Genomic DNA, 14,643 nt, shown 5'->3' with positions numbered 1-14,643 from the left:
AGATTGATACTTGCATGCACAAACAGCTAAATAAATCACAAAAGCAAAGATGGTATTATATCACCTCTTTAATATATACTGATCGTGTTTGAGGCGGTCTGTGATTGGATGAAAGGTGTCAGTGATTATTCTCAAGTGTTGTGTGATCAGCACCGCTGCTGTTTCTGTTTGTTTGACTTCATGGATGACATCAAAGTAGCACAAGAGCATTTCTATAGCAGTATCATCTGTATGATTTCTGGAATCTCTCTCATGGGATTTGGTTGTTATCTTCCTGATTGAATAAGTCTGGTGTGTCAGTCATTGGCTAGATTTGTGTAGCACTCAAAAAACAGGACACAGCAGGTCCCATACGGGACAAATCAATTAAGCCCAAAATACAGGACAGTTAGCAACCCTACTTATAACTTTACATTACAATCCAAAACATATCAAACTGAACCCTAAAAAAAACACTGGAGTGAAGCAACAGCACATCAAAATAAACTAGATCTGTTTATTACATCTGTCTATGACAGAGATTATAAATCAGCAATATAACCTGACGACAGTTAACTAAGAGAAGTCTTGACAATGATTATAACCTCACTATAGAGACAGACAGACAGACAGAGAGACAGAGACTCAGTGATCGTAACTTCACTAGAGACAGACAGACAGACAGACAGACCCAGATAAACCTGTTTACCAAAACTGTGTGTCCACCACCACACTACATGAAGTAGAAATAGAACTGCACTTCTTAACATAGTTAAATGTTTAACAAGTATAGTAACCCGTCCCATACTCCTAATGTGAGCTCTGTGTTTAACCCATCCAGTGAGTAATGAACCCATACTGAGAGAAAACGCAACAAACTCAACCCTGAGATCCGATCAAGTCCTGCCGTGACAAAACAACCATCAATAGAACAAGAAAATAACACAACACATTCTGTATTTCATGATCTTATTAATATTCTTTTATTACAGACTTCATAACTCTTTTATTTTTAACATGTATTTGTTTGTAAATATCTATATTTAGTGATTCTCTGCTGTGGCAATGATGCTTTTTAATATGGCAATAAATCTAATTTAATACTGAATCCTGAGAGACACAATTGTATTTAATTAATATGAATATTTTGTTCAGTGTTTAAAAACTAAAACAGTAAGTGCTTCTAGAACAGTGTTGTTTATATCCTGTAAAGGGGTCTATATAGTGGCTGACTGATATAAAGCGATATTTGGACATAGCTAAACCTCACACCGCGTCCCACAGATCGATCGACGCATGACAGCAAAGCCCTGTGAGAGAAATCTAAGAGCAGACGGCTTTATGTCATTTCATATCGCTGCCATGACACCTCAGCAGCCACAATGTGTCATAACTGCAAACAATTTTATAATAATAATAATAATAAACATTATTTTGTATAGTGCCTTTAAAAGTAGCATCTCAAAGAGCTTTACATAAAAAGATGAAATTAAAAGAAGGGCTGCAGCTATCGATTCTTTTTCTAATCGATTAATCTAGCACTGAATCGATCGATTAATCAGATAAACATTTTGTGTGTGTTTTTAAACATAACCAATGATGAAAATCATTTGGCTTTTATTTCTAAAAAAACAGAGGTATTGACATTTGGCTCCAAAAAATAAGCCTATTTATTTCATGTTTATAAGTGCCAGTGCCAACAATTAAGCACTTTAATTTATTAATATGCACAACAGGTTTCATGCTGTAATCTAGCCCTGACATCAAAGTTAATATCTGGTTTATGTACATTTCTACACCTGCATCATTTACCAGTAGGCTACTAACAAATAATATATCATTTCTGGGGTAACCCTATTTACTATGGTAACAACCAGTGTGTGTGCGCGCACACGTGCACCTGTGTTTGTGTTTGTGTGTGTGTGTGTGTGTGTGCACGCGTGCTGTGCGTGAGGAAGAGTGACACCCCAGTCAGACGTTCAAAATTCTGTGGGATAATAACACTAAAATATTATTATTAAAATCTTACTTTTTTACATGTGTGTACACTTTCTCATTAACTTTATGGGCCAATCAGCAACATTGTTTTCTTAACATCAGCATTGGCCATTTTATGAGTTGGCATTAACATGTAATCAATAGGGAATGAGATAAAGTGTATTTGGCTGTCCAAGGAGAGGACTCCAAATATTAATCCGACCCCAGAGTACACCCCCCCCCCCCACACACACACTTTAACTGGGATAGATGTCCCAGCAGAGAGTGAGGTGATGGGTGGAGGAGACAAGACATTCTAGAAAATACACGGAAATTGCCAGCGGGATTTTTCCAGGATTGTTTGATTTTTTTTTGTTCATTCACACTGCCAATGATTTGTCAGAATCTGTGTGTGCGTTCCCTATGACACTCCTCACTACGGCACGCCCCTTACGGCATTGTTTATGCATCTCATTAATAATTCCCTGATATCCGCTTCAGGCCAGTGTGCCGATATTTCCCATTGATGAATGTTGATCTGCATGTAAATCCCTTCTTTTAAAGAGCTGAACCATAACTTCATTGTTTCAATGACATGGCATTCACACTACGACACGCACATTATGGCATTTTTCTGTGTCTTGTTCACACTGAGGGGTTTTTTACTAGGTCCTCTTTCCGGCAACGGAAGATTTACGGGACATGTTTGTGTTCACACACAAGCTTGTCTGACGATTTTACTGGAATTTTCTGGGACCAAAGTGATGTGTGAATGAGGTTTAACTGTCATGGGACAGAGGTGAGGGATGCCCGTATATAAAGAGATCTTTGCGCTGATTGGCTGGATCACATGACCATGATCCTCCCAAACTTGAGTTAAATAAACTTCATTAAAAAACCCAGATCAGTCGAGCACTAGACTACAATCAGATGAAATCAATGGCTCAAATATGACAGAAATTCAGTAAAGACAGATTTAATAGTGTGTGTGTGTCCTCTTGATGTGTTCATTCCAATGTTATGCTCCCTGGGAAGAAAGCCGGAAAAGGGGGAATCCCATGCCAAGTTTGTACCTGCCGCCTCCTCATATCTCTCTCTTCAATCTGCGGATATGACTTTCTATAGTTACAGGCTGAGAGCCTGAGAGGGTCAAGGTGATTTTCCATCACAACACACTCACTTCCCAGCTGACACAATAGAGGAGAACGGTTTCAGTGACTACCAGCATTTACACTTCTCACAAAAAGTTAAGGATATTTGACTTTCAGGTGAAATTTCACAATGCACTGTAATCTTTATATGTAAACTTAATTTGACATTTCTACTCAAATGCCCTTCTTTCTTGATAAACTATCACTGTAGAATGAACTTTTTGAAATTGTTTTATTTTTCTGTCGAAAATCCTTTACTTTTTGTGAGTAGTATATTAATGTTATTGTGTTTTTATTTAGAGTTAGTGTTAATGTAGTCTTTATGAGGTTGCTTTATTCAGGTTTGTGATGATAAAAATATAATAATATATGTGTGTTAGAGAGAGACATGCTACAGGTTTCAATCAACACTGCTTGTGCTTAAATCACATAGATGACGTCTGTAAATGACACAGATAAGAATAAAGCTGATTCATATTTAACATCTGACCCAAAGGCAAAATTCAGCATCTGCTCCAATTTTATATGATGGGTTCAGTCAGTGGCCATCATCTTTCCTCATTCAGGGAGTATAAGCTGGACTTATCAAGAAATGACTGGACTATTAACAAATACCTGCAGAAAGATTGGTCAACATTAGTCATCGCTAGGGCTGTCACTTTTCGTTCGAAAATCGATTGCACAATCGATCGGACCAACCAAAAAAAGTTTCGAAAATGAAAATAGGCAATCGATTTTAACCAAATATGTACACTATTAATTTTAAAAGAATTAAACAGTTAAAAATATAGATGTAACAAAACTCACAAACAAGCAGAAAAAGAAAATAAAGAATTCCAAAAGTGCAGTAGGTGTGCGAAAGCTAGACAGAAAATACCCAGCAATTTTACGCACCTATAGTTTCACGCTTTCAATCGCTGCATCTAGTGTTTTGCAAAGAAAATGGAGGAAAACGTCAATAAACCTGTGCAACATGAGACAGCGTCGAAATTGTGACCTTACAGGAGATGATGAGTTATGACAAGGAGCCACCCTTGCGAGCTGACAGCGACCCGCTTTTGTGATGGAAGATTGGCAGTACGAAATACGCAGCTGGCAACGAAGTACCCGAGTTTCCCTGGGACATCAGTGCGGTCGGAGTGCGTCTTCTCAACAGATGGACATATAGTGAATGAAAAACGCTCTGCTCTTGACCCCTAAAATGTTGATCGACTTGTTTTCCTGACCAATAATTTGTAATGGCCATAGTCTTTTTGCGCATTTCATTATGCCTGCCTAGTGCCGCCTAAGTGTCGGTTACGTTTAATATAAAAATACTCAGCATGTTCTCAACTTCAAGTAAGTCTATTTAAAGTTTCATTTTTGAACAGTTGTTTGAAATGGATCGAATCATTATTTAAAATAATTTTTGAATTGCCTAAATCATAAAAGCAGCCGGTTGAAGCCTGCAGTAATGTTTTTCATTTATGGCAGCAGTCCACTCTGCATATTTTTTTAGAGAATGTTGCACTACTGTTGCTGTTTTTTATTCTGCACGAAACTTAATGACAATGAATAAGAAATATTGCTGATCGCTAAAATGATAGAAAAACATTTAAAGGTGCTTATTAATCTTATGAATCCTTGTGCTTTGACTGGATGTGTTTTAAAGCATACTGTTATGATGGTGCGGGAGTTAAACTTCTGTCCAGTACATAACTTCCATTAAGTCTGGCATGTTGTGCAAATAGATAGAATAAATTGATGTTGTATCAAGACTGATATGTGAGGTGTGAAGAGTTGTGATCGATTGTCGATACCATGCATGAGTGCTCGAGTCCTCGTGCCCATTCTTACTTATCATACACGCAGCCTGTTGGCCCTCTTTAGGGAAAGACTGCAAGCTTAGCATAACAACGCTGCTATACACAGGTAAAGAGACTAAAGGCTGTTTTTTAATGAACAGATTAAAATGTGATCTTAAATTCTGGCAAGAAACTGTAACTGACTGTCATTACACACTGAATTCCCACAACATCACTGATCATTATTGACTGACTGAGGCGCTACACGCTGGTCAAGTCGACTGTTGTTTGTTTTCTAATGGAAGGTTGCTATCTTCATAATATAAGCATCTCTGCTGAAAGTCCACTGCAGGTCCAAGCTGGAGGGGACAACGGGAAAAGTGCCCTTCGTGTGCTTCTTGAATAAAATTACAACAAACAGTAGCTGCGTTTACATGGACATTTGTAATCGGTTTAAATGTTCAATCTGAATAAAAATGCTCCATGTAAACACCTCAATCGGACTTAAAAGAGCCAAGCCGATTCTAAATCTAATCCACTTGATGGGGTGGTTTATACCTTTTATAATCCGCTCAAAAGGACATGTAAGCACTTGATTGGATGGATAACTGATGCTGCATCCAAAACCTCCTACTTCATACTATATAGTACGCGAAATGCAGTAGGCGAGGCGATTAGTATTTCCGAATACATAGTAGTAATAGACCGATATATCGGGCCAATATTTGCAAATTTTATGTGTATTGCATCGGCTGATATGTGGCTGCCGTGTTCGCCGATTTTTTCCGGCATTATTTACAGACAGAGTGCTGGAAGCCACAAGCAATTGCAGGTCATGTGACTTAAGTTTTTTTTTAAGTTCTATAAATGTTACTTTTTTAAAATGGAGACTTGTAACATTTGGCATCATCATTGTGTCATTTTTATGATGAAAATTGAGTGAGCAAAAGCAGTATCGGCAGCCGGTATCGGTCATCGGCTAAGGCTGATGAAACAAAAATTGGTATCGGCACTGAAAAAATCCATATCGGTCGATACCTAATACATAGTATTCGAAAAACAGTATGCGAAAAGTACCCGGATGACATACTACTTCCGGTTAGATTTTGCAGTGTGCATACGATGGACACTTCACTATCCCATGATGCCCTGGCAGAGGAAAAAGAAGAGGCATGCGGCTGTTTTCGCGCTGGAATGACACGATGTGATGACGACGAATGTCACGTGATGTAGCAACATGACGAATGTAGTACGTCCGAATCTCATTCATACTACCAGGATTCATACTATACAGTACCTACTATTTTTACGCCAAGAAAGTAGGTACTTCATCTTATTCAGTACCTACTATACAGTATGCGGTTTCGGATGAAGCCTGAAACTGGGATGCTCTGCGCATCTGCAATCTTCTTTTCTTTTTTAATGTCGGTTGTCAAACCCACTGAAAGGTGCATTTCTGCCACCTACAGGACGGGAGTGTGGAGCATATGCACACCTGCAATGACGGGAAATTGGCAAATAACTTGAGTTTTTTTAAGGAAGCCACATGAAGTGATTGTCTTGTCAATCTTAAAATGTTCCTATTCTACTTTCAATCCTCTGTAAAGTGAAATGAGACAGCGTTGTTCAGTCAGTCCATTATTTAAACTCTGATTCACAAAAGCGTGTGTTTGGACTCGCTCTCGCGGCCGGTCTCTGCAGCACCGCGTGAAGTAAAATACGCTTTTTGGGCTCACGTGAATGGTTGTTTTTGCTGCTGCTTGATAATCCAAAAGGGATTGTCATTTATTAATTATGATCTAAAATAGACGCACAGCCATTTTAGGAGGATGATTTGTATGCATTTCTTGAAACAGCGTGAAACTATATTGGTGCATTGTGCGCATGTCAAATGGTTTAAAGTTTATAAACTCGCACACCAATCCGATCATATTATTAAGTGTTCATGTAAACGCTATGATAGGATTTATCAATCGAAAGGATTTTATTCCGATGGAAGCAAAATGTATCCCTGTTTTGATTTCCATTTCCACAGACTTTCATGTCACTGCAGTAAATCTTATTACTGTATTACAGTTAACCATTAGTCGATTGACTGATCGATCATTTAAACAATCATGGAATATGGAGAATTGCATAAATCCCGTTCAAATCAAAAGATTTTGTAATTGAATGCAGTTTGTGTGAAAGTGCAATGTTTAATCACTTCTTTTATGATGAAAATAAAGTTTTTTTGTTTGTAGCGTATATGCTGTCAATTAAAGTTCTTAGAAAGAAAATCGGTATCGGCAGGTCACACCTACAGAAAAAGCTAAGTTCAAACACATCTGTAGATCTCTACTGAAGAATCACTTCAAGTTAAACCACCGATCTCTGAAAGAAACTGCCTTTAGAAAATGAGTGGGAAGCCAAAAATGAACTGAACTGCACGGAAGAAGAAACAGATGAAAGAAGAAAGAAAAACACAGGATGTTGCGATCTGGAACAACAGCGCTCAGGAGACAAGTGAGGGCAGGTCCAGGGCAGAGAGAGAGAGAGAGAGAGAGAGAGAGAGAGAGAGAGAGAGAGAGAGAGAGAGAGAGAGAGAGAGAGAGAGATAAGATCGCATACTACAGCGAGTGGATTATGTATCTTTGGCTGCAGTGTTGTGTGGCGCATTAATAAGTTTGTTTTATGCAGCAGAGGTGATTTCCAGCCTAACAGACACACTGGAAGTGAAGGATCATGGGATACCTAAGGGTGGAAAATAATGAGGGAAGAGTAAAAGTGTAACAGAGAGAAGTGAATAATGCCAGAACGATAAGCAGTATGCAAACTAAATAAACAGATATTTCTATATCTACATATAAATGAATCATACTGCTGTGCTGCTGCAATGGTTTTATAAAAGCAGGAAGATTTCATTAACACATTATTTTATCCAGAGAGAAAAACTGTTTTAGTTACACTGAAAGATGTCAGTTTATCCACCTGTTACACAGCAAACTAACAGCTAAACTCTTGGATTATCCAACAATATTAATATGACCTGAGGAACAGTTATTGAGATCCATCTGCTGAAGAGGGAATATCAAAGCGCTCCGTGCCTTAACGTGGACAGAAACAAAGTTTAATGGGACAGAACTATTAGAAAAGTTTCTACACGAGAAATAAATCTGATGTGATATAATCAACAGCCTGTGTCCTATTATGACCTTTGACCCATGTGTAAATCATCTGATATTCAGGCAAGAACATTCCTCTCAAACCAAAGCCATGGGAATCTCATCCACAAACAGGCTGTTTTCTCAGAGCAAGGGAGCGTTAGCAAATAACACAAAAAAATATTCAACTTCATCACTGCAGACTTCTCGGGGTGAAATTCAATCTTACCATCAGAATTCATTTATTAGAGCGATATACTGCAGAGGCTTATATTTAGATTTAATTTATTATCTGCAGATGAATCTTTATTAATCAGTCAGTAAATTTCTAATCATTATTCACTTCATGTGTGTCACACACAACACCACACTGGTTTAACACACTTTTTCAAACAGTACCACATGAATTATGTCTTATTATGTAAATATTTATAATGTTGTGCATTACAAATGCTTATGTAGTTTCACCAGTTTTCTGTTTCTTATTTACTGTAATTAAATGTGTGTTATATCAGCTTTCTTAAGATCTGCATCCCATAACAGTCGACTAGTGCTGTACACAAACACAACTGGTAAGAGAGATTGGTGGGAATAACAGACAACCCAACCCAAGTGTCCTGAACTCACAGCAGAGTTCTGATTAGACTTAATAACACAGTAAGACTAGAGTCGTCCAAATGAATGAATGAATGAATGGATGGATGGATGTGTTTGTTCTACATTTGTATGTCTTGTTGAGATTTTTAAGATGAACCCTAACTCTCTCACCAGTCCAAACAGAGCCCACTACACCACTGACAGCAATAAATGACCAAGAGCTGAACTTACTGTTGTTTGATTTGAGATCACGGTGGATGACGGGTACGATGGCCTCGCTGTGAAGATACAGCATTCCCTGGGCAATCTGGACCGCCCAGTTCACCAAGACGTGCGGAGGGATCCGCCTGCCGGCCAGGGCTCGACTCAGCGGACCGCCGGACGCGTACTCCATGATCAGACAGAGGTTAGGTTCCTGCAGGCAAACCCCTTTGAGCATGATGATGTTGGGGTGCTTGAGCATGGCGAAGAGCCTTCCCTCGTTCTGCACGTTCTGAGCCGTGACGCTGATGTCCTCGTCCGGGTCCTGGCGGGCCGCTTTGACGGCCACCAGCTCCCCCTTCCACGTGCCCCGGTAAACCTTCCCGAAGCCCCCCACCCCGATCACCTCTTCCAAGCTCAGCTCGCTGAAATCCACCGCTCTGGGCTCCAACTCGCCGGTCACCACGGCCGTGCTCAGGTCCCGGACCACGTCGGCGCTCGGCAGTTCGCTGTAAGCGCTGGGTTTGAAGGAGACGTAGTTGGAGGGGAAAATTCCCACTTTGTTGTTGACCTTTCCCGCCCACCATCCTTCGTCACCAGATATCTCAGAATCCAGAGACAGGACCTCCACCAGGTCGCCCTTACGAAGCGTCAGCTCGTCTTTTCCCGAAGCCTCGTAGTCGAACAGAGCCGTCCAGATAGGGTTGGTGAAGTTTCCCTTCTGGGTCTGATCCAGACTTTTCCACGTGGACAGCGGTCCACGGGAGAATATGTTCTTCAGCGGCTCCATGGAGCTTCACGAGGCGTTAATGCCGATTGCGTCCGAGTTAGCGGGATGATGAACGTCGTCTCGCCCTCAGATCTCTGATCACCTGCGAGCGTTTCTCCATCAGACACGAGTCTCCGTCAGGACACAAAGGATGGATGTCGGATGGACCCTTGAGGGTGGACGGACACTCTTGTGTGACTCCATTCACTTAGACCTGTGACCTGACGTCACTTTGACATTTCGCTGTCACCGTCATCTAAACACTTGAAGAAACTGAAGTTCAGTGAGAGAAAATGAGAAGAGCTGAAGAGAGTCTCAGTATTTTTAGCTGTTGTGTGTGTGCGGGTTTTGCTGTGGTTTTGAGCAGGAAGCGCTCGCACCAGAAGAATAGCAGGAAAAGCGCATGAAAGCTGAACATGAACGCGCACAGAAATCTACTCACGTCGCGTTAAACGCTTCGTCGGGTTTCTCTTTCTTAATCGATCATCGTCAATCTTCTTTCAGAACTTCTTTCCGAAGTTCTGCTCGGCTTTATTCAGACCAACTTTTACTGCCAGCGGATTTCAGAACAGGAAGAGACGCGCGCGCGCCGGTCGGTGATCGCGTCGCAATGTTTTATCAGCGCCGCGTTACTGAAACGTTTCGATGTTGATTGCGTTCGCTCGCGCGTCGCGGAAACTCGCTGTGTTCGCTGTCGCTGTGTTCCCGTTTACCGTGAACTTTTCCCGTCTGTCCGGTAGACAGTGGGTGGGACAGGAAGAGAATCACATGACTCCTCCCTCTCCTGGACACTGTGCGCGCGCATCAAATTATTATGAATTATTTCAGGTCCCATACGGCATAAATATTTGTCAAAATATACGGAAAATGCTCAAAAAATATATGTTATGAAATATATATAAAAAAATATTATTTGGCCACTTTCTGTATATTTTGAAATATATTTAAAGGATTTATATTAGCATCGCATTGAAAGAAAAACTGTAACTGGTTTGAAAAGGTTAAATTTAAACTGCTCAACTGCAAATATATTAGTGCTGGGCATAAATTAATCTAGATTAATCTCATACAAAATAAAAGTAATTTTTTGCATAATTTGAGTTTGTGCTTTGTGTAATTATGATGTGTATATATAAATACACAGACATTTATGTATGTATTTAAGAAACATTTACATGTGAATATATATTAATTTATATTTATATATATATATTCTATATTCTATATAAATAAAAATTATATATAAATAAAACATTTCTTAAATGTATGTATGTGTATGTATATGTATGTGTGTCTTTATTATGTCATATACATAATATTTACACACAGCACCAACTCACTTGTTATGCAAAAAAGTACTTTTATTTTGTATTAGATTAATCTATGCCAACACTAATATATATATACTTATATATATAAATATATATTAAATAAACTTTACTTAAAATGGATTTAGCATAAATTTAAAACATTTTTGTCCAGATAAATGTTTTTTGGGGGACACTTTTCACACTAAAAAGACTTCAAAAACTGACCGAATCTACCTGATTTCACCCAATATATTTACATTTATGCATTTTATATTCTTACATTTTATAATGTAAGTTAGCCTAAGTTAAGACATGCCAAGTCAATGTACAGCAACAACCACACACACACACAGTAACACAGAGAAATCTTCATTAGAATTTTTTCTGTCTAACAAAAATGATTCATAATTGCTACCCAGTAAATCATCAAGTTGCTTTATGTAGAATACACTCTAAAAGAATTTGTGTTAAATAGCATTTAAAGATCGTAATCATAGGGGAACCATTTTTAGTTCTAAAAAGCACCTATGAAGAACCATCCGGTGGTGATACAGTACCATATGGTTCTATGTAGCACAATATGGTTCTACACAGGTACTACATAGGTGCTATATGGCACTTAAAATGGTTCCCCTATGATTATGAACCAGTGAACCACTTTGGTGCTATTTATAGAGTGTTGCTTTATTTTGATGTAACCTCTTTGATTCGTCTTGTATTGTAAATGTTATATATGTGTGCAGAATTGAGAAACAAACCTGTTGTATATAATCTGGCACGTGTCTTCTGCCCTCTGATGGATTATCTGTGAATTGTAAACTGTAGGGGGGGGGTGAAGGTTAAATCCAAAATGGCTGCCTTCTCTTAATGACTCCCAAGAAACCTTCCTATTTTGAGAAAAAATAATAACTTTTATATTGTTACAAACATTTCAATATGAATATTAACTGCATTAAATCAACGTATAACTACTTATACCAGGCCCTATTTTATATTAAAATCATGTTGATATCAAATATATCATAGGCCTACAGCAATGCCCATGCTAATATATCTTTAAATTCCCTCATTTCATCATTGTAATTCATTTCATGATGCAATCTGCATTATGTCAATTTAAACGAATTAAAGGTTTACGTCATACACCCAGAGTGTCAATTTGTTACATGTTTTTATGTGATTTTTAATAAACATGTTAATCTCTTGCTAAACATTTGGATGTTGCAATGAAAGCGATTCTTGTGACTTTGTCTAAATATAAAGATGTTACTAGCATGATTATGGACGGCAAAATCAGTGACCTTGATTAGGTAGAGGAAGATGATGAAGACAGCTCATATAGGTAACGATGAGGAAATGTTGCATATGCCATGAAAATATTATTTATAAAACCTAGTTGTGGTAAAAAAAAAAACATCCATAAAGACCTGAAGAATCAAATATGATAGAAAAAATATCAGGCACAAAAAATTATTAATTTGTTCTTTTTGTATTTTGTCAAAAGGTCCAATTAACACTTCCATTAATTTACAAACTCATTTATGATGTGTCAGGCTTAAGTTTGACCCTTGAGCTACACATCATTAAAATGAGCACACATACTGACTTTAGATTGCAAGGGCGTCCTGTTGACTCTACACGGTGTTCCAAATTATTATGCACCTGCCATTTTTGTTTATTTTTCCAAATGATTATGCTGAATGCACTTTAACCAAATTTATAATGATTTAGAGGTGGTTTCATAAACAGGGATTAGCTGAAACCAGGACTAGGCCTTAGTTTAATTATGAAATATAACAAGTTTTAACAAACATGCATTACTAAAACATTACTGATGTGTGAGGCAAAACTGATGTATTTTAAGATGTGTCAGTGCAAAGTTGTTTTCAGTTTGGACAGCTCTTACATTTATTTTAGTAGATCTAGTCTAATCCCTGTCCAGGAAACTACACCATAATGAATTAAAACAATCAAAAAACAAACGTGCTGCATGGACAGATCTTTTTTTTTTTTCAAAAACAAACACGATGTAAACTTACTGTATTGGGAAAAAAACATTATTTGCATAATAATTTGGAACATGATATATATATTGACAGATGTGATCTCACCATCACAAACTGATTTAATCTGAATAGTGTGTGAATCGGTCAATGAAGAATCACTGCCCTTAAAGGGGATATTTCACAAGACTTTTTTAAGATGTCAAATAAATCTTTGGTGTCCCCAGAGTACATACTGTATGTGAAGTTTAGCTCAAAATACCCCACAGATAATTTATTATAGCATGTTCAAATTGACACGTTGTATGTGAGCAAATTTTTTTGGGTGTGTCCTTTAAAATGCAAATGAGCAGATGAAATGCAAAAGCTGATCGCCATCAGGGCTGTGCGCAGACATTTTGAGGGTCAGTGGACCAAACCAAAAAGGGGGAACAATTTATGTGGTTTAAACAAAATATTATAAATTTGATGTGTTATAGAATCAACTAAGAGAAGTGATTATAATGGAAAATATAATTAATACCAAGAAATAAAGTCTGACAAAATGGCTTAATATTCTAATATTGGGGTGGTTTCCTGTACAGGGATTAAACTAGTCCTAGACTAAATGTAAGAGCTGTTCAAACTGAAAACATCTTGCACTGACATATCTTAAAATACATGTTTGTTAAAACTAGTTATATTTCCTAATTAAACTAAGGCCTAGTGTCCTGGCTTAAGCTAATGCCTGTCCGGGAAACAACCCCAAAATGATTTACATGCTGAAGCTTTAAATCCATGTTTGCAATGTTGAACAGCCTTTGCAGCCTCCCTTTCCACTCGGTTTACTTTTTTGTGAAAACATTGTTTTTTTTTTGTCTACAAAGTTTGCCAACAACAGCAAATTTGGTGTTATTTATATAAGATCTCATTACTTTGATTAAACAAGCACTGTCATTCTAAGAATGTGGATATTTTGTTGTTATTTACTTGCTAAGTTGTTGCACTTTTAGAAGACCGAGAACAAATTATACCGACAGAATTACAAAACAAACTACCAAATGACTAATTCAGCAACTCAACAACTGAGGTTATGCAATGAATCTACCTGTTAATGGAAAAAAAACAGAAACTGTCTTCTCCGCCCTTCAAAGAGTGGACACAGATTGAGAGAGATGCTGAAAGCGGGTGGGAAATCACAAAGTGGATTACTGGATACAGTGGATCTTTAGCAAGCAGTAACAGAATGCTTTGACCGGTGTCACTGCCTTAAAGGGGACATTTCACAAAAGTTTTTGAGATGTCAAATAAATCTTTGGTGTCCCCAGAGTACATAGTGTGCACCTCAGGCGATTAGGCACCGCCCACCCCCTGTGCACGACCCTGATCGCCATAATGGTGGTTTGTTGAAATTGAAACTCAATTGTGCTGTCAATTACTTTCTCTCTTTCTCTCTGCACTAAATGTCCATGCTGTGGTTGGATAGTGCAGATTAAGAGGTGGTATTATTATTATAAAATCTCCTTATGACATCACAAGGGGAGCCAAATTTCAATTACCTATTTTTTCACATGCTTGTAATGGTTTACCAAAACTAAGTTACTGGGTTAATTTTTCAACATTTTTTAGGTTGATAGAAGCACTGGGGACCCAATTATAGCACTTAAACATGAAGTCAGATTTTCATGATATGTCCCCTTTAAATGTTGGTCATTTGAGATGAAGAATACAGAAACAACTGGATCTCACA

The 14,643-nt window shown here is 38.1% G+C and overlaps 1 protein-coding gene across 5 annotated transcripts in view; it reads right to left on the bottom strand.

The window, feature by feature from the left end:
* Positions 1 to 14,487, bottom strand: part of LOC135743999 (mitogen-activated protein kinase kinase kinase 11) — a 29,907-nt gene extending 15,420 nt beyond the window's left edge. Inside the window, exons 1-3 of one of the 5 annotated variants that reach the window (XM_065261931.2) lie at positions 14,002 to 14,487; positions 11,670 to 11,798; positions 8,863 to 9,874 (exon numbers count right to left, since the gene is read on the bottom strand). In XM_065261931.2, the coding sequence (XP_065118003.1) occupies positions 8,863 to 9,622 (760 nt within the window). In that variant the 5' untranslated portion in view covers positions 9,623 to 9,874; positions 11,670 to 11,798; positions 14,002 to 14,487. Of the gene's footprint in view, positions 1 to 8,862; positions 10,657 to 11,669; positions 12,833 to 14,001 lie in introns of those variants that run through there. The other 4 variants (XM_073813331.1, XM_065261933.2, XM_065261932.2 and 1 more) reach the window with 4 other exon arrangements.
* Between the last annotated feature and the right edge of the window lie 156 nt (positions 14,488 to 14,643).

This window comes from Paramisgurnus dabryanus, chromosome 2, assembly GCF_030506205.2.
Source record: "Paramisgurnus dabryanus chromosome 2, PD_genome_1.1, whole genome shotgun sequence".
Lineage (NCBI taxonomy): Eukaryota > Metazoa > Chordata > Actinopteri > Cypriniformes > Cobitidae > Paramisgurnus > Paramisgurnus dabryanus.
Note: the sequence above shows the minus strand (reverse complement) of the source record. Positions and strands in the feature narration are given on the sequence as shown.